Source organism: Halichoeres trimaculatus, unplaced genomic scaffold (assembly GCF_033239565.1).
Source record: "Halichoeres trimaculatus isolate MK-OKI-2021-1 unplaced genomic scaffold, fHalTri1.1 fHalTri1_scaffold_5, whole genome shotgun sequence".
In the NCBI taxonomy this organism is placed as follows: domain Eukaryota; kingdom Metazoa; phylum Chordata; class Actinopteri; order Labriformes; family Labridae; genus Halichoeres; species Halichoeres trimaculatus.
In genome coordinates, this window is record NW_027437183.1 from 33,396,316 (window position 1) to 33,418,983 (window position 22,668).

The following is a 22,668-nucleotide window of genomic DNA, read 5'->3' on the forward strand; positions in this document are numbered from 1 at the left end:
ACGGAGGGACACAATATGAATCACACAGCCTGAGAGGAGGCATGTTCCACATTACTCCCCGACCGTTTCTCACTCTCAGGACGGTGATCTCCTCCTCAGCCTCGGCCGTGGTCTCCTCCAGCTCGGTCTTGGCGTGCTGTAGTTGCCCCTCCAGAGCGTGGCGGGCTGCCTGCAGGTTGCTGATCTGTGATTCACGCTCCTGCAGTGAAAGGGTCAGCTCCGTCACTTGACGCTTGATCTCCAGCTTTTGCTCCTCATGCTCCAGCCCAATCTACAGGAGGGAGACAGAAAAGAGACATTTGATGTGATTCACCCCGAAGGAGAAGACTCAGACACTTCAACTCAATGGACCCTGCACTGATTTCTGCTTCAGCCAGAAACTCAGTTACACCTAAGTTAAAATAAGGGAGGCTTTTGTGAGATTCAATGATCACGACTTGGTCACAAGTGCGCAAGAAAAATACTCTCTTTTAGTGGTCAAGCTGCTTTTGCTGCTGCCTCTCATCCAAAGTCAAAAACCAGACAATGCAATGGTCATTCCAACAGGTTTGTTGATTTAGCTTTAATTCTAATACCAAGGATTGTCTGAAACTCTAACAATAATATAAAACATCACGTCGACAAATCCTCACACCAAGCAGCTAGAGTGTGCATTTAGATGAGGTCAATCTCCAGTTCATCACAAAGATGTTTATTACTAATCAATAACCTTATAGTTGAATCTTAGAGCAGCTTCCGACACTATTGATCATCGTATCCTCCTACAGAGATTAGAAAAACTACTACTATGGAGTGTGGTATGGAGTTCCTCAAGGTTCAGGGCTTGGACCATTTATTTTCATCTTACATATGCTTCCTCTGGGCAAAATTATGGGTAAACACCCCTTAAACTTTGACTGTTATGCCGATGACACTAAGCTATATCTACCTACGAAACCCGAAGAAACCAGACGGTTAACTACACTAGAACCATACCTAAAAGAGCTAAGGATCAGGGCCCGTATGCATGTCCAGTCATTACACAAGCAGGTCCCTCATTCATGATGAACAGCCAATTTGGCTGTGACATTAGCAGCACGACTGCCAAAATTTGGCCAGTTAACTAATTGCACCATGAGAGTGAAGCAGGTGCAGAACGTCATACACCCAGGGGAACTTCCTGGAAAATCCCTATCCATCAAAATCAAAATGCTCACTCATACTCCACAGAAACAGTGACGAACATTGGAGCAGTAACAGTATCACTGAGGAAAGAGGAAGAAAAATACATTTTTCCACTAAAGAAATGGACATCTTATCTGAAGATTAAAGAGTAAACAAACAGCTGTTCCTGCTGGTCATTCGTCAAACATCAGAACAAGGATGTAGAGACATTTTTGGGAAAAGTATCTTGAACAGGTTAAAGCGTGTGGTATTTCTGAGCATACAGATGATTTTGAAAAATAAACTAAGAAACATAAAAGTGACTTTGCCAAACAAAGTGCGGTAATCCTGCTGTCAGTGCCTGTAATGATAGGGTGTACCTCTATTAAATTCAATGCTCTGTTTGCTGGCTCATGCACACCACTAATCCTTTTTTCTTTCTACCATTAGTACAAACGGTTCATTTTACTTGCTATGGCGGAACATGTATAAAGGCCCAGGATGAGCTGCAAAACTCAAAAAAAGTTGGCATCATTGTTCTTGGCCCAAACAACTCAGAGGAGCGTTCTCTGACCAGATAACTACCTTGGATGGCCGTAATCTCAGCATCCAGCACCACTGCTAAGAACCTGGGAGCTCTGTTTGATCAGGTTTCATCCTTTAATTCTCACATCCAACAAACTTCAAGGACAGCAGGAAAACAAGCCCATTCTCTTGTCACCTCTGTGTTGGATTACTGTAATTCTCTTTTATCAGCACTGTCCCAACAGAGTCCATCAAGACTCAACACTTCACCTTGAGTACTGGCTGGGACTAGGAGTAGACAGCACATCTCTCCAGTGTTAGCTTTGTTACACTGTCTACCTAGAAGAATAACAATACTTTGCTATTATTGTTATTATTATTATCATCATTATTAATAGGTTGCTAGGCACCGCCCTGTTGGTTGTGGCTGCTTGTTACAGCAGTTTTGTCTGCAGTGATATTTTTCTATTTTTTCTCCTGTATTTGTCTGGAGATCCTACATGTAACCATGGCTGCATTGTTTAAATGTGAAATCAGCTGTTAGCAGTCCAAGCACTTGTAACATGCCAATGCTAACTGGTGCAAGGCCTGATGTCTCCTCAAAAGGTGAGGAGAAGGAGGTGAGGACGCCGTGCTGGTTCTTAGGTGTGAGCTAAGAAGTGACGACATGGACCTGTCCTTCCATCCATCGTTATTGGGATCGTAAGATCTATCTCCAATAAAATGGATGAGCTAGCTGTGCTAATCCAGCAACAGATGGAATACCTGAAAGCAGAGTAGCATCATGCTATTCACAGACATGGCTTACGGAGCCAACACCAGACACCAACGCCACATTGAAAGAACTTCACCTGCTGTGAGCAGACAGGATCCAGGAGACAGAGACTGAACAGACTGCTGAAGAAGCTCAGTCCCGGACCCTGTGGAGGTGGAGACTGGCTGAACTGGAGAATGATGGACAAGCCGACATCATCTATTTTCTTTTAGACCTTTTTGCACTTTCTTTACACTTTCTTACTTTTGTTTTCTTGATTGCTGCTGTGACTCTTACTGAATTTCCACTTGGGGATAAATAAATTATTTTCTATTCTATTCTATTCTATTCTATTCTATTCTATTCTATTCTATTTTAACTCAAAGACCCATAGACCATAGATCTTTCTTGGTCTCCAACAGGCCTGGGACAGCTCACTATAACTCTATATCTATCCAACCTCACCTCCTCTGACTCAAAAAGAATATCAGCCAATCACGTTCATGTTCATGACTTGGTTACCTGTCCTAAAGAGCAGCAGCCAGTGTGCGTGGACTTAGTAGCTGGTTGCTTAAACTACCTTGAGATAACGTTTGTTGTGGTTTAGTGCTGCATATACAGAAAGTGATTGATTGATCAAATAATAAAGAGGATTCAGTTATTTCATACTACAGACACAGGCGTGCACTGAACTAGCGCTGGAGCTCTTATGGAGTTATTTCCAGACGTTGCTCTTGTTAGCAGAGACATCGCTCTGCATGGCAGTTTGCATATTCCTCTGATGATGCCAGTTACAGCCTGGTCTGATGGTAATATCTAGATTTTGATGCTCATCTCTTTTTCTGTGGTTACACCCATGCTTCCCATGTTAGCTGTGTATGAGCTCTTTCTCTTTCTCTCATCTTATCAAACCTACTCTAATCTGATCAGTTTATCTTTCCCTTTTCTCTCTCTCTGTCTCCCATTCTTTCTCTCCAGATCAAACAGAAACATCTATCCACAGTGCAGGATCTGATTTGCTGATTAAATAGTGAGAGTTAACTCAAATCATCAGCTGTAGATCTCTGTGCTGTGTGCTCTGACAGGAAGATTACACCCTGAAGCTACTGACGTCCTTTGGTTCAGTTTAAAAAACTCAAAATATCAAAACATGTTTTACAATAATATAATATAATATAACTATGATCTGGGCTTGTGATGCACAGATGTCTGTTGTCCCTGCTGTGGCAGTGTTTTGTTTTGGTGCTCCCACAGGCGATGGGCTCTCCACTCCCTCACCAGATAACCTGCCTCACCTCAGCTCCGGTCTTCACTCCACTTGTTGCCAGATTGTCCTGCTCTCCGTATAGTTGGCTCATTTTTTCAGTGATTTTCCCTGGAGTACTTAACCCTGTGTTTTTCTCTGAATTTCCTGTCTCCAGCCCCTCACCACTCACTGCCCAGCCTCTGACCTCCTGAATTGTCAGCCTCTCCACTGCCTCTCTTCAACCTGTTCAACCAGCTCCATTTACCCCACGATTACCCAGCCAACCCTGTCCACACAATCACCAGGCCGCTTGCAATAAATTCACCTTGTTCACAACCTCGACCCATTCTGTGCTCTTACATTATGTGTCCTGCTCAGCGACTCTGACACAGACCTGATCATAGCCCAAGTGTTCAACACACCTCAGCTGATGTTTTAGTGGCTGCAACACAGTTGAACTCTGTGCCATATCATAATTATTCCCTTAACCCTCATGTTGTGTTTGTTACATGTTGAACATCTGTGTGTTCCTGATCAAAAATGACTGTTCCAATGAGACTATTCATAAAGATTGTAATGACACAAATATAACATTTTGTGTTAAAATGTCTTTTGTCAACTTAAAGAGGACATATCATGCTTGTTTCTCCTTTTCACTATGCCAGACTAGGATGCCTGTAAAGCATTTCTGCCCTCAGTACAAGTCATTTAGTTCCTTCATTGCCCCACAATAGCGTTCTCAATATCCTCAGTTTAGGCCATTCTGAAGATCTCATTGAAACGCTCCGTTTCGAGAATGACCTCCAGTAACCTCGCAACGTCACAGCCCTTTGTGCTCTGATTGGTCAGTTCTATCAGAGGGGTGGAGGGGGTAGAGCCAGGGGGCGGTTTTTGCAGCATGGCAGTATTTACAAATCGCCATATTGGATGGGGCAGACCGAGCGAGTTTGCTGTTTGCCAAAACTTCACCGTAAGGCATTTATAGCAGTAATAAAAAGGCAGAGTGTAGGATACGTCCTTTTGTATTGGACCCCGAGTCAGACCCGGACGGTTCTGCAGCTCAGGAGGAAGAAAATCCACCTCAACACAGATCATCTCAGGATGCTTCAGTGTGGTGAGTCAAACCGGTACTGTAACATGTATAGTTTATACGTGGAAATATAGGCAGACTTCACCAATAAACTATTTCTATAACAGGGCTCCATCCTGCTCCTTCACTTTTCTCTGTCTGTTTTATCCATCATGCTGAAAGTGTCGTCTAAAGATCGCCTCTACCGTCAGTTCGTCACTATGTTAGCACTCAGTCAAGTTAGCCAGAGCTAGTAGGGAGCTTTATTTATACTCGGCTCTTGGTGGGTGTATCCTTCGGTGGAGGTTGTGTGACTAACTGACATCACAGAGGAGGAGCTGCGTTATCAGATTACTCCAATAAAAAGAAAGGATCCTCGTGTCCTCATGAAGGTCGAAATCTTGCGGCCATCTAGCAATGATCTATTTTCAGAGGCATCAAATCTCGTTCTAGGATATCAGAAAAAATACAATATCTCCTTTTTTGAAAATTCAGGGGGTGAAAGGTCTTGTTTTCAAATTTATTATTTTATATGTAAGTATTAAATCAGGGATCAGCATGATATGTCCCCTTTAAAGGGACTGCAAAGAGGATCTGTTTTAATTGGATTGCAGCGACACCTCTGGCCCGGAGTGGTAAGTACACTGCTGTGAAGACGTAACTCTTGACAAGGCATGTTTAATTTGGAAATGAATAGAGATCAGATCTTGTTTTTGAAACAACTTTTCTCTGTTAAAGACAACTTTTTATAAGGTACAACGCCATGAGGTAAGGTATTTATCAACAGCTATGTAGAGCTGTTGGTTGAAATATGACAATAAGCAAACATTGTCAGGTTATTCTGTAGTTTAGTAGACGGCTACTAAATAGACCGGTGTTGTCTTCTGCTTCTTACAGTTCCTCCTCTAATAGTCTATCGTCACTGTTAGTTTCCTGGTCCCTCTCCTCATCAGTTTTGTGATGAAACATGTAATCAAGAGCCTCACTTATGTTGTATCAACCTGCTGAGATGCTGCCACACAAGGAATGGTTGACAAAGTGACTTGAAAAATGCATTACTGCAAAAGGAGTGGATAAAATTGCTGAAGTTAATGTTTAATGAAAATAACAAATATTTTAATGTTTACCAGAAGTTTGGTAAAAAACGTGCTTCAGAATGTGCAGAAATTAATTTTCAATTGTAATGTTTTTTACCCCGTAGACTGGTAATTCAGCAGAAAACAAAGAAAGTGCATCAGAGGCAACATTCCAAATCAAGTGTTCAAGAGTGCAGGTAAAAAGGAAAAGGGAGGAACTTTCAAATTGGTCAAATTTTATCAGAACACAACATGAGGGTTGAAAGCAGCGAGGCGTATTTCCAATATTTGGTGCTAGATTGGTACAGACACAAGACTCCTTTGCCAACTTAATTTAGTGTGTTTTATGTAACCTCCTGTGGAAGTTAAAAAAAAAGAAAGAAAAGAAAACACAACACCAGAATATGAAGGGTGATATCTGAGCCTGTGTGTCAGCCTCATCCAATGATCTACCTGCAAAATCAACAGGTTGATCTCTCCTCACCTCTCTGAGCCGTGTTTCCAGCTCTGCCACACGGCTCTTGCTGCTCTGCTCCTGCTGACTCATCTTCTCCAGGTGCTCCTCCAGTTTGGCGTTCTGGGCCTCCAACTTCCCAGCCTGAGACTCCAAGTAGAACTTCTGCTGGCGAAGCTCCGAGATCATCTCCTCCTGGGCTTTCCTGTCAGAGCCACGCAAATGGAAGTTTAAAAGCAGGCAGTAAAACACGGTTTCTGCCTTGAAATAAAGTCTTTGCACAAAATCAAGATTCCTCACAGTTTTTACTTTTCATAATCTATCACCATCATCTATCATCAGTGGTTCCCAAAAACAAAAACTATTTACAAATGTAAATTGCTTCCATTATCATGTTAATAAATTCACCACTTTAATAAGTTCACAACTGCTCATTAATGCAAATATCTAATCAGCCAATCAGAAGGCAGCTACTTAACATGATGAAGACGAGCTGCTGAACTTTAAACTGAGCATCAGAATGGAGAAGAACTGTGATTTACAGGACTTGGAATGAGGCATTGTTGTTGATCTGAGTGTCTGACAAACTGCTGAGTACACCACACCGAGTGACACTCCTGTCATTAAAAACAGGAAACTGAGGCTACAATATACCAGGACGTGCCAAAACTGGACAATAGAGGACTGAAAAATGTCCCCTGGTCTGATGAGTCTGGATTTCTGCTCAGAGTTGGAAGGAAACAACATAAAAGCATGGATCAATCCTGCCCTGTATCAACACCTCAGCTGCTGCTGCTGGTGGTGTAATGATGTGGAGGAGATTTTCGTGGCTCACTTGGGGCCCCTTAGTACCACTTGAGCATGTCACAAAGTTCAGATCATCTCAAACTGTTTTTTGAAGATGAAGATGAGATTCCTGGACTCTGCAGCAGTAGATCTCAATCCAATAGAGCAGCTTTGGGATGTGGTGGATCAGGAGATTCTTATCATGGATGTGCAGCCGACAAATCTGCAGCAACTGTGTAATGCAGCTGTGTCAACATGTATGGTACTGCCATTCTGGGGCAGTAGGCTGAAAGTTTGGGAACTCCTGATCTATATGACACTAAAAGGGATGAATAACACATTGCAACTTGCAAGTTTTTATTTCCACCAAAGAAAAGTTTGTGCATCAACACTTACATGTTTTTCTGGGTGTAGATGCTGCTGTTGGCTGCCAGTTTGTTGGCTTCAGACAGCTCAGAGATCCTCTGCTCCAGGCTGTTCATCTTCGAGTCCATAGCATTTATAGTCTGAACAGAAATTAAGGAAAGTGTAAACTGTCACATCACACAGTTAAAAGCGTCCAGATGACGTCTCATTATTCCTGCTCTGAATCTATGTCAGTGTGATAAGACTTCTGAAATAGTGTCACTGCCAAGCTGGTCATCCCTTACCGCCTTCTGTTCACTGATGATGCTGCACTTCTCCCGCACCTCCTCCTCATACTTGCTCTGACTGGACTCCAGCATCTCCTTATCCGCCATGTCCGCCTTCATCTGGGCCTCCAATACCTGCTCAATGCCAGGCAGCCCACAGAACCATAACCAGGATATCACTTTACAGGACAGAGAATGTGAAGGTGACATACTGTAGATGTTACAAGCTTAGAGAGTACACCCACAACTAAGAGAGAAAAGATGTCACCACCAGACGTGGTTCAGAGCGCTTCCTATGAGATCAACACATTAGGATATACATGGCTGCTGATACACAGCACCACTGAGACAAAATATGAGTGAGTGTTCATGTGATCTGTTAAAATCAACCTTTATCTTGTCTTCATAGAGCTTCTCCTTCTGTTTCAGATGAGTCTCCAAACGCTGGGCTGTGGAATGAGTCTCTCTCAGGTTCTCCTCCAGCTCCTAAACATATAAACAGACAAACATTATGGAGCACATTCAAAAAAGTTAACATGTTTCAATGAGTGAAACTCAGAAATAATACAGATTCAGTTCACAAAGAGTGAAATATCTATTTCTTTTATTTGTGATGACTATGGCTTAAAGTTAATGAAATCTCAAAATTCAGTTTCTCATGAAGTAAGGCAAAGGTTAAGAAGTTGAATATGATAAACTAATGGAGTCACACTGATTGGCTGATGAACTGGAAACAGCTGTTTCCTAAGCCTATAAATGGTCTTTTAGTCTGGTTCAGGCGGGGACACAGCAGTGACGTAGCCAAAAATTAACCTGCAGCAGGACCTGAATAAAAGTGGATAGGCCACACAATCAAATTCATTCATATAGTAATAGCATTTAGCCTGACAGTAGGCCTATACACTCCCCTCCACGTCCTTTCCAAGGCAAGAAGTGTCCAGGCCCAGCCAGGCCCAACCGTAGACACATGGCTGGGACACAGTCATGATGAAAACATCTGACTGATGGTACGGCCACACCAAACACGAATTTGCATCGAGATTACAAACAAAGTCAATGCAAAGACGCCTTTAGACGCTGATTTGCCCCGGATGGCGTGTTGGACGCATTTGGCGCGTTTCTGTGTTTGGGGCATTTGGAGGGTAGGCGCTTTTGGAGCGTCGCACGTTTGGGCATCAGACGCCTAAACGCTCGAGTTGAAAAAGGAGGCTGTGCCGCGGCAGCCAATCAGCGATAACATGCCCTCAGACGTCATCAATTTGATGGCAGATGGAGGAGAAAATAATCTGCGCAGTGTGTCATTATCCAGAGTTATAGGATACAAGAACACCGATACACCGAACCGATACAGAGACCGGAAAAAAAGGAGCAGGCTTGGGTGAAAGTCTCTGTGGAGACAGGTTTTGAATTCAAGTTCTGTAAACACTCGTTCCCAGCTGGATTTTCCTGCATGGGTCATCACTGAGTCCGACTGTGTTTTCCTCAGTGGAGTTTTGAGCCTGATAGAGAGGAGGAAAGAGCGGGGCAGGGGCAGAGCCAGGGAAAGGATGGAAGCTCTCTGCGGTCCTCTCTTTCCTCGACCCCTTCATTATCCCCAGGGAGACCTCCAGGAACAGGCGCCCCTCAGCTTGTCAAAATAGTCCAGTGTCCAGACTTGTGTGTTCACGAGGTGCGTTACAGGTGTGTCGCACGATTAAATTTGTTTGCGTTTGGTGTGGCCGTGGCATAACAGTTTTTTTTAAGACAGTTCTTGACTCCTTCCACAAGGAGAGTAAGATGCTAAAGACATGACAAAGAAGCTTCCTGTTCACAGAGTGCTGGATCAGTGCAAAAGAAGAAGCGAGGTAGAAGAAGAGGAAACAAGATTAATCAAAGACTGAAGAGGACTGTCAAGCGGAATGAGTCTAGAGTCAGAGCATGAAGAGCCTCTATGCCAGTGTTTCTCAATTCCGGTCCTGGGACCCCCTGCCCTGCATGTTTTAGATGTTACCCTACTCCAGCACACCTGATTCAAATGAATGGCTCGTTATCAGGCTGGAGCAGAGCTTGATGACGAGCTGATCATTTGAATCAGGTGTGTTGGATTTGGGTAACATCTAAAACATGCAGGCAGGGGGTCCCAGGACCGGAATTGAGAAACACTGCTCTATGCTGAGATGGATCAAAGAATTTAACAACAATTTAAACTTGAACCACTCCTGAACCAGAGACCATGTCAAAAGAGTCTGACCTGGGCTGAGGAGGAAAAGAACTGGACTATTGCTCAGTGGTCCAAAGTCCTCTTTTCAGAGGAAAGTCATTTACATTGGTGAGTCAAGAAACCAGACTGGCCAGCAAACCCTTTGGACCTGAACCCCAGAGAAAATCTATGAGGTAACATCAAGAGGAAGATGAGAGGCACCAGACGAGCTGAAGACTGCTGTTAAAGCAACCTGAGCTTGAATAACACCTCAGCAGAACCATCAACTTTAATCCTCATCACCATCAAAAGACATCAACGCTGAAATATTTCATTCTATAGTGAATCTATTTAATATCCAAGAGTCACTTTCTGAATTCAACCAGTGAAATAAATCATTTATTGATATGCACCTGAACAATGCATCAGCACTTCACTTTACACATTTTGTTGCTACAGCTTCATTCCAAAATGGAATACTTCATTTTTTTCCTCAAAAGTCTACAAACACCACATAATGACAATATTTTTTTGGCAAATTTATCAAAAATAAAAAACTAAGACATCACATGAACATAAGGATTCACCACAAACCTCAAAATTGAACTCAGGCTCATCCTGTTTCCACTGATCATCGTTGATATGCTCCTACGGCTAAATTAAGAGTCCACCTCTGGTCAGTTGGTTGGACATGATTTGGAAAGGCACACAACTGTCTACATTAGGTCCCACAAGTGACAGTCCATGGCAGAGAACCAAGCATGAAGTCAAAGGGCTTGTCTGTAGACCTCAGAGACAGGACTGTCCCCAGGCAAAAATTTGGGGAGGGGTCCAGAAACATTTCTGCTGCTTCGAAAGGTCCCAGTGAGCCCAGTGGCCCCCATCGTCTGTAAATTGCTGAAGTTCAGAACCACCAGGACTCTTCTAGAGCTGGCTGATCAGGGGACAAGGGCCTTATCCAAGGAGGTGACCAAGAACCTGATAGTCACTCTGTCAGAGCTCTGGCGTTCCTCTGTGGAGAGATAAGAACCTTCTAGAAGAAAACCATCTCTGCAGCAATCAAGCCTGTTTGGTAGATTGTCCAGACGAAAGCCACTCCTCAGTAAAAGGGACATGGCAGCCCACCTGGAGTTTCCCTGAAGGCTCTTGAAGGACTCTCAGACCAGTAGAAAGAAACTTCTCTGCTCTGATAAGACATAGATTGAACTCTTTGGCATGAACACCAGGCGTCATGTTTGGAGGAAACCAGGCCCCGCTCATCATCTGGACCATACCATCCCTACAGTGAAGCATGGTGGTGTCAGCGTCATGCTGTGGGGATGTTTTTCAGCAGCAGGGACTGGGAGACCAGTCAGGATTGAGGGAAAGATGATTTCAGCAAAGTACAGAGACATCCTGGATGAAAACCTGATCCAGAGCGCTCTGGACCTCATACTGGGGCGACAGTTCATCTTTCAGCAGCACAACGACCCTAAGCACACAGCCAAGGTATCAAATGAGTGGCTTCAGGACAACTCTGTGAATGTTCTTGAGTGGTGAGACTTGAATCTAATCAAACATCTCTGTAAAGATCTGATCTGTGCACCGACGCTCCCCATCCAACCCGATGGAGCTGAGAGGTGCTGCAAAGAGGAATGGGCCAAGCTGGAGGCATCATATTCAAAAAGACTGGACACAGTAACTGCTGCCAAAGGTGCATAAACCAAGTATTGAGAAAAGGCTGTAAATACTTGTGTACATGTGGTGTCCTAGTTTCTTATTTTTAATAAATTTGCAAAAACACATTTTTTTCATGATGGTGTTGTGTGGTGAATTTTGAGGGGAAAAATGAATTCTATTTTGGGATGAAGCTGTAACATAAAATGTGGAAAAAGTGAAGCACTGTGAATCCTTTCTGGCTGCTCAATGAAACACAATACTATAACCTAATAACCAAAATATCATCTGTTAATACTTCCCCTTTTATTCTCCACTGTTCAGAGCTCAGAGGAGTTCAGATCAGGCTTCTCAACAATGAAGACCAACAACAAACACATTTTGTATTTCAGACCACGCTAACAAACATTTTGTTCCACCCTTACAGATGCAACTGAACGAACAGGAGGGAGAGAAACATGTTGTCCAAAGACAGTCCGAACACGCCCACACTAATTAGGTGAAGTAATTGAGAGCACTTGTGTGGGTGTACCGTGGCTGTATTAGAGATTCAAATGAGACAATATGAAGTGAAACTTTTTATTATGCAGGGGAACTTTGTGCCCTTTGTAAATAGAATTTTTAATCAAACATGAAAATACCACACCATAAATCCTCTGAGGTCTTTTTGAAATGATAAATCCTCTGCAGTGATGACATCAAGCCATGTTTTTGTCCCACAGCTGCAGTGATTATCTCAGTGAAGGGTGAATTACCATGATCTTTTCTGACATCTGCTGAATCTGTTGGCCTTTGCTCTGGATCTCGTCCTTCAGCTTAGTCTCCCGGCGCTCGACGATCTCAAGCCTTTTCACCTGGTTCTCGAGAGTCTTCCTGCCGTCCTGAACACAACCACATAAATACTGCATCACAGACAAAATCATCCACAGATGTACCTGATGTTTATTTAATGCAGCATAAAGTGAGGGATGCATCAATCCAACTTTTTATGTCCTGACACCACAGGTCACTGCTGTGACCTGGGGTTTGGTATCAGCTGGCACTGAAAACGATCTGATCTGACACCAGTATAAATTCAATATTCTCAATTCTTCAATATGAGTGTTTTGGCAACTTCAGGTTTTTTGTTCAATCCAGCAAGCTGCATGATTCACAGACAGTTGGGGTGACAAGACCAGGAAGTTCTCTTCTGGTTCCCTTTTAACTCCACTGATGAGCCTCTCTTCATTCATGTTGGGCTGTAAAACCTCAGACCTGTCAACTCCTGGTGGCTCCACTGATTATTTCTGTTTGTTGTCGCAGTCAAGCTAAGCATGGTCTGGGTTTGAGATGTTTTGTTTTATTTTGAAAGTCACTGGGTGTTTTTAGGTTGCTTCCATGCTGGACTTCCTGTCTTGTTCGATCTTCCCTATGGTGAATTCACGAGTCGAAGCCCCAGCATCTGGCAAAAATAGGGTGGCTGTGTATTATCTGCAACCTGCCGAACCGCAACAGAGCAGATCAAGTGTATGTTGACAGAATGACTTGAATGTAAACCTGATCTGATCTGGTGACAGAGTGGAGACGGACTGGAGGTGCCGATGCATCTGGTGTCTCTCAGGGCTTGCACAAGCTTTTTAGCTTTCTCCTATGAAATTAGCCCTCCTATGCTAGGTTGGGATATGATGCTAGGCGCCTCCCTGTTGGTTGTGGATGCCTGTAGCAGCAGCTCTGTTTTCTTTGTCTGTTTCTTGTAGTTTTTTCATCTCTTTTTTCATTATCTTTGTATCGGAGTGGGTCATTACTTTGTTTGGTTCATTTGTTGGTCACAGACACTAAACTGGTTTTTTCTTCAGTGATATTTTTTACTACTTTTTCTCCTGTGTTTGTCTGGAGATCCTATATGTAACCATGGCTGAATTGTTTACATGTGAAATTAGCTGTTAGCAGCCTGTAGCATGTCAGTGCTAACTGGTGCAAGACCTGATGTTTCCCATAAGATGAGGAGAAGGAGGTGAGGACGACATGCTGGTTCTCAGGTGTGAGCTAAGTAGTGACGACATTGACCTGTCCTTCCATCCATCATTATTGGAAACGTAAGATCTGTCTCCAATAAGATGGACGAGCTAGCTGTGCTAACCCAGCAACAGAGAGAATACCAGAGGGCAGAGAAGCATCATGCTATTACATACATGGCTGACAAAGCTAACAGACACCAACGGCGCATTGGAAGAACTTCACCTGCTGTGGGCAGACAGGATCCAGGAGATCTGTTTAGAATAATTCATCTTGCCTTGTCTACCTCCTTATGTAAATAGTTCCTATCTGGTTTAGTACTTATTGGTTTGGTACTTACTGACACTTAATTGCCTATTCTATTATATACCCAACACATATTTTATCGTATGTCATTATCACATCTTATTTCCAACTGTTGCAAAGGTAATACCAAATTCCCCCTGAGATTAATAAAGTATTCATGATTCCTGATTTATGTATCTTAGTCTTTTTTCTATCCTTTGTTTGTTTTTGTCTGTTTTTGGGTTGGCTTATTGGTGTGTTCCTACAACAGGGAGGTTGCTGGTTTGAAAACTCAGTGGATCTCACACAGACCTCTGTGTGGTTGGCTGAAGATGGTTGCTCTCTGCTCTTTTATGCTCTGGTTAAACATCAGGACACTTTTTAAAGTAACATTTTAGATGATCTTTTTCAGTTTTGAGCTTTTGCACAGCAAACAACATCATTTCTTACAGTCACATGTGCTGAAGCTGCTTCCTAAAGAGCAGTGAACCAGCTTGTAGGTGTAATCTGAAGGAGTCGAGGTGAGCCTCAGGGAAGAAAAGCAGATTCAATCCCTGAAAGGTCACAAGGAGACTGACCAGCTTCATCAGTATCAGTGGCTGCATTTCTTTGAAGAAACAATTACAGGCTCTGCAAAGATAAACAACAGATTTACCTCTGTTTGCACAAATAAAAGCGTTAAGCTCTCAAAGCTGCGGACTCTGCAGTCATACAGGTGGAAGTTTGAAAGAATAAAATGTGAATTCTTTTTCAGCTGTGGGCCCCTTTGGTTTATTTTTACCCAGTGTGACGAAATTAAAAGGACAAGACACATCTCTTCACAACAGGAAATCCCTTTTAGCACACTCGGAGAACACACTCAGGCTATCTGAAAAAAAAAAAAAGCCATCTACAGCCATGTGTCTGAGAAGGTGCACTAACATGTTTACATGTGGACATATGGGCTCGTCCTGCTCAGCAGATTTATTTATGAAACACTCAACAAAGAGGTTTGTGATGTTGCTTTGACACAACAGGATGATACACGGGAGACCAGAATACCTTCAGTTAGTGTATAATGGGCTGTTTGTGTGTGATAAAAGAGGCGTGTGTGTACCTCGGTCTCTCGAAGGCGTCGGCGCAGGCTGTCACTGGAGTCCTCCTTGTTCTGAAGCCGCTCCAGGTCTCGTTCCAAGCGCTCTTTGGCCATTTTCATGGTCTGAAGGAGGTCTGTGGCATCAGCACTGGCCTTTAATGACTGGGGTCAACAACAAATACCGATCAAAGGGAGAATCAAAACACAGTAGTGATGAAATTAATATCTAAATTTACAGGATTTCCCAACCGATGCTGAAAAAAACCCAAAGTCTTTATAAACTTTACTCTGTGGAATGATTGAAAAACATGAACTGAGTTAAAATAAAGTTATACAAACACAAAACTAAAACAAAGACAAAAAAACATCCATTTAAAAAAATAGAGTTTAAAAAGCTGAAAAATTCACTACATGCTCAAAGCAACACTGGCGTTATATAATACTGCAACAGAGGACGAGGGCCACACTTAAAGGCGCCGTGAGGACTATTCAGAACATAAAACCTTCCCTCACACTTTCATCTTGTTTACATGGAATAAACTGTAGCTTTAATTTCACACATAAAGACTTTGTTTTGGCATTATTCTCAAACAAAAGGAATGAGATAAGACTTCAATCTCTTATCAAGACTTTATCTCTTGTACACAGAGACTTTTCTTCCACTTTCATCATGCAAAAACAGGCCAAACCTCAACTTTATTATCATATATTAGGACTTTGTTAGGACTCTGTTTTATTTGGACCGCCTAGCCACTAAGGATGGGTACCTTTCACATTTGAAACAATATGGTACCAATGCCTGGTACCTGGCAATTGGTATCGGTACTCAATGGTTCCAATATTTGGTGCTTTTGTGTTAATGTGGTAATGAATATGGATCTGTTTAATCATAAAATCTGAAAGTTTTTCAGTTTTACATATTTATTCTCCAACAAATAACTCTGCAGGGTTGTGTTTACGTCCAGAACAGAAAATTCCCTGTTCTTTCACTCCCTCACAGTCACAAGGATGCAATCAGGTACCCAAAAATGGTACCTTTTCATTTTATGTGAATTGGTGCTTGGTACTACAGACAGAATTTGGTTGGTACCTATACAGGCACCCAATGCAGTACCCATCCCTGCTCGCCACCCTCTGGCTCGAACTCTCACACACACTTGTGGCGTGTGATTGTTTTGGTATTAAATGGACAACGGATCAAAATAAATTTTCTTTGTTCAAAACAACTTTTTACTGGATACAGCGCACCAAGGTAAGGTTTTTATTAGTATAGTTACGTAGTGCTAAGGCTTTAGACCTGACATCAAGCAAACGTTGTAGTGGCTGGCTAAATGTAGTGCTATCGGCAGCCTGGTGCTCTGACGTATCTGTAGGCTAACGTGACAACAAGTTAACACTGTAAGTAGTTTAGTAACCTCACTCTTTATTCATTGATAGACTCTCAAGTTTGAACAGACCACTGTGTGGATTACGATCAGGCATTTATCTAGAAGGGAGACGTTTTCAAGATCTCATAGAAACTTCTCACAGACCCTTTATTAATGTATATAATGACTCCTTTTCAATTTTAGCATATAAAGACTTTTCTATGACTTGACTTTAATCTGAGAACTTTTCTTCAATTTCAATCTTGTACATAAAAAATTCCAATGACTTTAATCTTGTATTTGCAAACTCAACTTCAGTTTACTCTCATACATTAAGACTTCTTTCAACTTTAATATCATACCTCAAGATTTTTCTATTACTTTAATATTTTATATAAAATATTTTCTTTACATTGACTTTAATCTCTTAAAAAGACTTTATTGACTAAACTTTTACATAAAGAATTAATTTTTACTTCTATCTTGCAAATAAATCCTTTACTCAGACTTTTATCTCATACATTACGACTTATAGCGCGGTCACACTGGCCATCCAAACCGTAGCGCGATTGCCCCCCGGCAGCACTGTTCCCCAGCTGGAGAGTACGGCTGGCGGTCACACTGCCCCAATATGAACCAGACTTTAGCGGGTGTCAGACACACACAGTCCGCCTTCGTCATCGTGAAGCATTTGTTTACATGAAGCGCGATCTGATCAGAGTCAGCACAATGAGACACAGAGAGCACTGCTACAACTTTAGAGACTTTTGGACTTGTATTAAGTCATTTTCACCCGACACACCCCTCTAACACCCCCCACTTTTTAAAAAATGATTGTCGAGAGATACGCTCGCGGTGATAATACGTAATGGATCGCACGCGCTGTCCGCGTGCTTGTGCTCGTGCATAAAGTAAACCGTGCCGAAGCCCACCTCTTTGAAGCGTGCCGAAGCACGGAAGGGAATTGTGCTCGAGCACTGCACAGTTGCGGTCCCACTGGCCTTTCCAAACGTGCTTTACGGCTGAAGCGTGCTTAGGCACGGCACGATTGGCCAGTGTGACCTCGTCCTTAATTTCACTTTAATCCTGCTCATAAGGACTTTAATCTAACTTAACTCTAGAACAATAAGATTAGGATTTTTTTTTCAGTCCTGGAGTTAACCCTCTGTCAGGTGCTTCTGGTTTTGGCAGTTTAATTTTAAATTAAGTTTTGTTAAATTCTCTGTCTGCCTGAGGATTTTATAACCTCCCCTTCATAGAGTCAGAAGTATTTCCATCTCTCATGTGCTTGGTCAGCTTTGAATATCTGCGTTATGAACTCTTGACAGGACAGGTAGGGTTTGAATAACCCTGATGGTCTGACAGCTTTTATCTTGTCAGAAACTCCAGGTCCAGAGGAAAGCTTAATTGTTCCTGGGTCAGGAGTCAAATGTGACTGTCGACCACATTTTTAGAAATACAACTAGAAAAAGAGAAAAGAGGTCAGAGAGGGTAGCGAGGGTGTTTATACAATCATCGGGAAATGACAAATGCTGGAACATCTTTTGTGTTAAAGCTCATCAGTGATTCATGAATCTGTTCAGGGGGAAATATGTCACCTTGGCAAGCTTCTCTTGAAGATCCTGGATCTTCATCTGCTGCTCAGTGTTGGCCTGAAAGAGAAAGACTGAGCTGTTACGACGTGTTCAGAGTCAAACATTAAGTCTATGCTGGTGACTTTTTTAGTTTCTGTTTCTTAATACGTCTGAATTACCTTCTCATACTTGGCCATCAGCTCCTCTGCCTCGGCTTTGCCCTGCTCTTTGGCCTGTGGAGACATGAGAAACCCTGAGACTCCATCCAGCAATGACTGTGAATGCTAAAACCTCAACGTGACTGCATGAGTCTGGGCCCTACGAACAGATGCACTGCGTCCCCTCTGTGTGTGACGCTCAGGATGTTTTTTTAACACCACAGACCTTCTGTATCCTGTGCTGGTAGTCTGCAGCCTTTCTCTTCAGCTCCTCGCTCGACTGACGAGACTCTTTCAGCTCAGCCTCGTACAGGTCACTGCGGCGCCGAGCGGCAGACAGGTCCTCCTCCAGCTGTCTGATGGAAACTCGCATCTCCTCCAGCTGAGCATGATACTCCTGCAGACAGAGCACAGAGTCGTCCCGGGTGTGAAGATGTTGTCAATAGGCAGAAAAAAGACTTGACATGCAGAAAGAAAAGATCTGCAGAGCAATAAGAGAAGGTTTTTCCAATGAGATAACCAACTTAAAGGGAGGAATCTGTAAGGAGTTCAGTTTGATCAGGGTTTAACTCCCCAAAAAGTCACATGACTGAAATGTGTGTTTGTTGCAGGGGCCAACAAATACCAAGAAATGAAGCACACTCTAACTAAACCCATTAAATCCATTCCAACATAGCGATGACAGACACAAAACTTGCATTAAATCTGTCAGAGAGTCTGTCTATGTGGGAGCAGAAACAACCACACATGTTGTACAGAGGAACAATGAGGAGTGAAGAAAACATTAATTAACCACAGCACTCGTCTGTTTAAGCCTTTCAGATCTGATTTCAAACACCTCATCAGCTGACGGAGCACACAGGCCGTCTGTCAGCCTAATAAAAAGTAACACCGCTCGACATCCAGTGACACTGATGTTCGGCTGACACAGATTAGGACAAGTGAAGCCGACACCTGAAAAGACATCTGCAGAAGTTCACGATCATGTGTGTGATCCTCTGATGGGTTCAAACAGTTTGTGTGTTTGCAGACTGAACGAGCACAAATAGAAGAAAAACCTACGGTGGGTCGTTCAGCTGAGTTTAAAGAACACTGATGTGGCCTCTCATTAATGATCAATCAGTCTTAATTGAAATGCATCAACATTTCATTAAGCAGTAACTGTGTTACAGAAATAAAGCTTTCTACATTGATTTATTCTAATAGACAATTTAAGCTTTCTGCTTTTAGAACAAACACAAACATGTTTTTGAGTTCAGCCTGAAGGGATCTCTCTTTTTTTTAACACCAACACAAAAGAAATCATGGTTTACTCTGGAGCTACTCTGGAGTTTTGCATTTATGATCCCTGTCTATTTCTGCACTGCAAAAAAACTAAAATCTTCAGTCATTTTCAGCAAAGATGTCTTTCAAGACTTAATTTGAGCCACATTTACCTGTCAAGTCCAGAAAAATGTTTTATTTCAAGTTATTAAAAGACAAAAACAAGGTCTAAATTGCAGTAAAGAAATCTACCAATAGGGTCAGACATTGCTTGTATTAAGACATTATTCTTATCTTGACAACCACGTTTCTCTAACCCCACTGGCAGATTTGTGTAATTGTTTTGGACAATTGGGCCATTTTCCTTTTTATGTCAATAAATTACATGAAATGAGACATTTTCGGAAATGGTCAAGTGAATGTGGTTCATATTAAGTCTAGAAAGACATTTTTTACTAAAAACAAGAAAAAAACGCTTGATAGGGTTTGTATCCAGCATCTTATTGGCCTGATCCATTACTGGACACAGGGTATCAAACTGACTTCGAAGAGGTAAAAAAAAAGACATTCATGTTTTAAAACCCCACACAACTCAGCATCCAACAACTCTACCACAAGTCTGTAATCAGAGCAGAACTTAAGCTGTGGTGAGACCTCTATCTTGGAAACCTACAGAGGTAAACCATGCAATACCATGTGGCCTAAGAGAATTACTTAATAACAATAATAATGATAATAATAACAATAATATTAATTATAATGATAATAAAAATAGCAAAAATAATACATTTTATTTGGAGGTGCCTTTTATGACACCCAAGGTCACCTTACAGCCAAAGATAAAAGCATTGTAAAACATCATTAAAACAAATCATCAGCATTAAAACAACTGAAGTGCACAGTCCTCAGTTAAAGGAAGTTAGCCAGTTTAAACTTAACACTAACATTCCCATAGACCAGTGGTCCTCAACTTTTACCAACTCGGGGCCCACTTTTCTAATTGCAATGCAAAAAAATGGAACAGTCACACTTCCACTCCTCGGGCAGGTGCATTGAACAAAGACAGCAAAGTCCAAATTTATCAGAAGAAAGTTCCTGTACATGTCATTTGACATTTGCTTAAAAAAGGTCCATGAGCAAAACGTCGCAAAAGTTTTTCTTTCAGAAAGTTGGCCAGTGTGCAGGAACTTTCTTTTGATAAATTCAAAAAAAAATTAACTCTAATCAAGTTTTTTTGTCTTATTTTCAGTAAAAAAAAAACAAAAAAAAACGTCATTTTAGACTTAAAGGATAAGTTCGGTTTACACAGCTTTTACATTGTTTATAGAATGAAGTAGAACAAAATACTCACCCAGAAGGTTTTCCTGATCCAAGCAGTGCTTCAGGAGATATTTAGATCCAAAATCGTGCAGCGGACGTCTGTATAATGGGATCCATCTGGGCATAGACAGTGCCGCTCCTAAAACTGCATTAATCGTCCAAAAACTCGTGTTTTTCACCAATATTCCATCATGGTCGGCTCTGAGATAGACCTCTGCTGCAGTCTGTGTCACTCCAGACAGCGCTGTGTGGCTGTACTGACCTCTGAACTGACGAAGACTTTGTTTACGTTTGCCCCTCAAAGAAAAGAGTCAGCGCTCCAGAAAGTACTGCGCATGCGCAGTACTTTCTGGAGCGCTGACTCCTTTCTTTGAGGGCAAGCATAAATGTCTTCGTCAGTTCAGAGGTCATTACAGCCACACAGCCCTGTCTGGAGTGACACAGACTGCAGCAGAGGTCTATCTCAGAGCCGACCATGATGGAATATTGGTGAAAAACACGAGTTTTTGGACGATTAATGCAGTTTTAGGAGCGGCACTGTCTATGCCCAGATGGATCCCATTATACAGACGTCCGCTGCACGATTTTGGATCTAAATATCTCCTGAAGCACTGCTTGGATCAGGAAAACCTTCTGGGTGAGTATTTTGTTCTACTTCATTCTATAAACAATGTAAAAGCTGTATACACCGAACTTATCCTTTAATACGTATGAGCCACATGCACACAAATCCTACTATTTTGGGAATGATTTGGAGGCCCACTGGCAATACCTTCACAGCTCACCAGGGGGCTGCGGCCCACAGTTTGGGACTCACTTTTTAAGACAATCAAACCAATTGGATCATTTTTATTGTTGACCTGGTGAGAGATGTAGAACAGGATTCCAAAACAACTCTTAAATGGCATCTTAATAGCCCAATTTTCAAAAGCTACCCATTACTCACAGGGGGGATTCTGTTTTTATCACAAATATGGTCTTCAGCAGACATCTGAGATCAGAGTGAACCGACTGAATTTAATTATGTATGTGGTTTCGGTGATTTGCCGGAGACATTGTTTTTTTCCGTATCTTCACTTCAGAGCAATTCTTGATGAATTACTCAAAATACAGAGCCTGATCACTATTTTAAACATTCAAGAACAAACAGAGGCTTTAGTATCTAAACTGTATGCATTGCTGTCTCTTCATTTGAACCTTCCAGTATTGAACGAGTCTGGACCAAAGATCTCAACCTGTTAGAGCTGCACAGCCCATTTGACTGGGACAACATATGGAAATGTGTTGTGAACACTTTAAGAACCCAAATAATCAACACATTAATCTAACCTTCTCACACAGAACCTGTCTCACCCTCAGGAAAAGGTTTTTAATGAAACTTAAATCGTCATCGCTTTTTACTACGTGTTCTGATAGACTTTTCATACGTGTGTTTTGGACATGTAAAGACATTTCTCGCTCGTGAAAATTGCTCAGCTCTGTGCTGGCAAAAATCTTGGATTTTGAAGTGCCATGCACCCCCACAGTCTTGCTCCTGAATGAATCATCTATGTTAAATATATCTTCCTCTAAAAAAAGCTAGTAACCTGCTGGTCTAACGACAGCTTATAAAAAAATACATAAAAAAAACCTTGATGGTGCCATTTCAAAGCTCTCAGTATGGAGGATACTTTGAGCTACTGTCAGAACTATTTCATCTTGAAAAAGATCCACAGGTATGGTCCAAATGTTTTTTTAATTTGATTTGATGAGCAAAGAATTCACTATGAAGTGTCCAGATTGCAGGACGGCCTGCTCTGATCAGGATCAGATTTAAGCTGAAATTTGAAGGATCTGTTGTGATTTCAGTATGAGCAGTGTGTTTCTCTTCTTCTCTACGTTAGACCACCTGATCACTGGACCAAAGATGTCAGCCAATCAGCTGCAGGCACACTGTTGATGGACAGCTTGGAGCCTCTCGGTTTTTTTTGTTTGTTTGTTTGTTTTTTTTTAACTCAATTACTAATGAAATGTAAAATGAAGTAAGGAACAAAACTACACACAAAAAGTAAAAATATTCACTTTCAAAATAGTGGTTTTAAAACTCCTCTAGAAAGGGCAAGAACATAAAA

General features: G+C 42.0%; 1 protein-coding gene across 10 annotated transcripts in view; it reads right to left on the reverse strand.

Moving 5' to 3' along the window:
* The window catches only part of citb (citron rho-interacting serine/threonine kinase b), a 98,111-nt gene that overhangs the window by 47,108 nt on the left and 28,335 nt on the right, over nt 1–22,668 (reverse strand). For all 10 annotated transcript variants that reach the window (XM_074669752.1, XM_074669751.1, XM_074669756.1 and 7 more), the window contains exons 5-14: nt 18,201–18,371; nt 17,996–18,049; nt 17,841–17,894; nt 14,897–15,037; nt 12,276–12,401; nt 8,076–8,171; nt 7,704–7,820; nt 7,450–7,559; nt 6,298–6,472; nt 74–271 (exon numbers count right to left, since the gene is read on the reverse strand). In XM_074669752.1, coding sequence (XP_074525853.1) covers nt 74–271; nt 6,298–6,472; nt 7,450–7,559; nt 7,704–7,820; nt 8,076–8,171; nt 12,276–12,401; nt 14,897–15,037; nt 17,841–17,894; nt 17,996–18,049; nt 18,201–18,371 — 1,242 coding nt within the window. The remainder of the gene's footprint in view (nt 1–73; nt 272–6,297; nt 6,473–7,449; nt 7,560–7,703; nt 7,821–8,075; nt 8,172–12,275; nt 12,402–14,896; nt 15,038–17,840; nt 17,895–17,995; nt 18,050–18,200; nt 18,372–22,668) is intronic.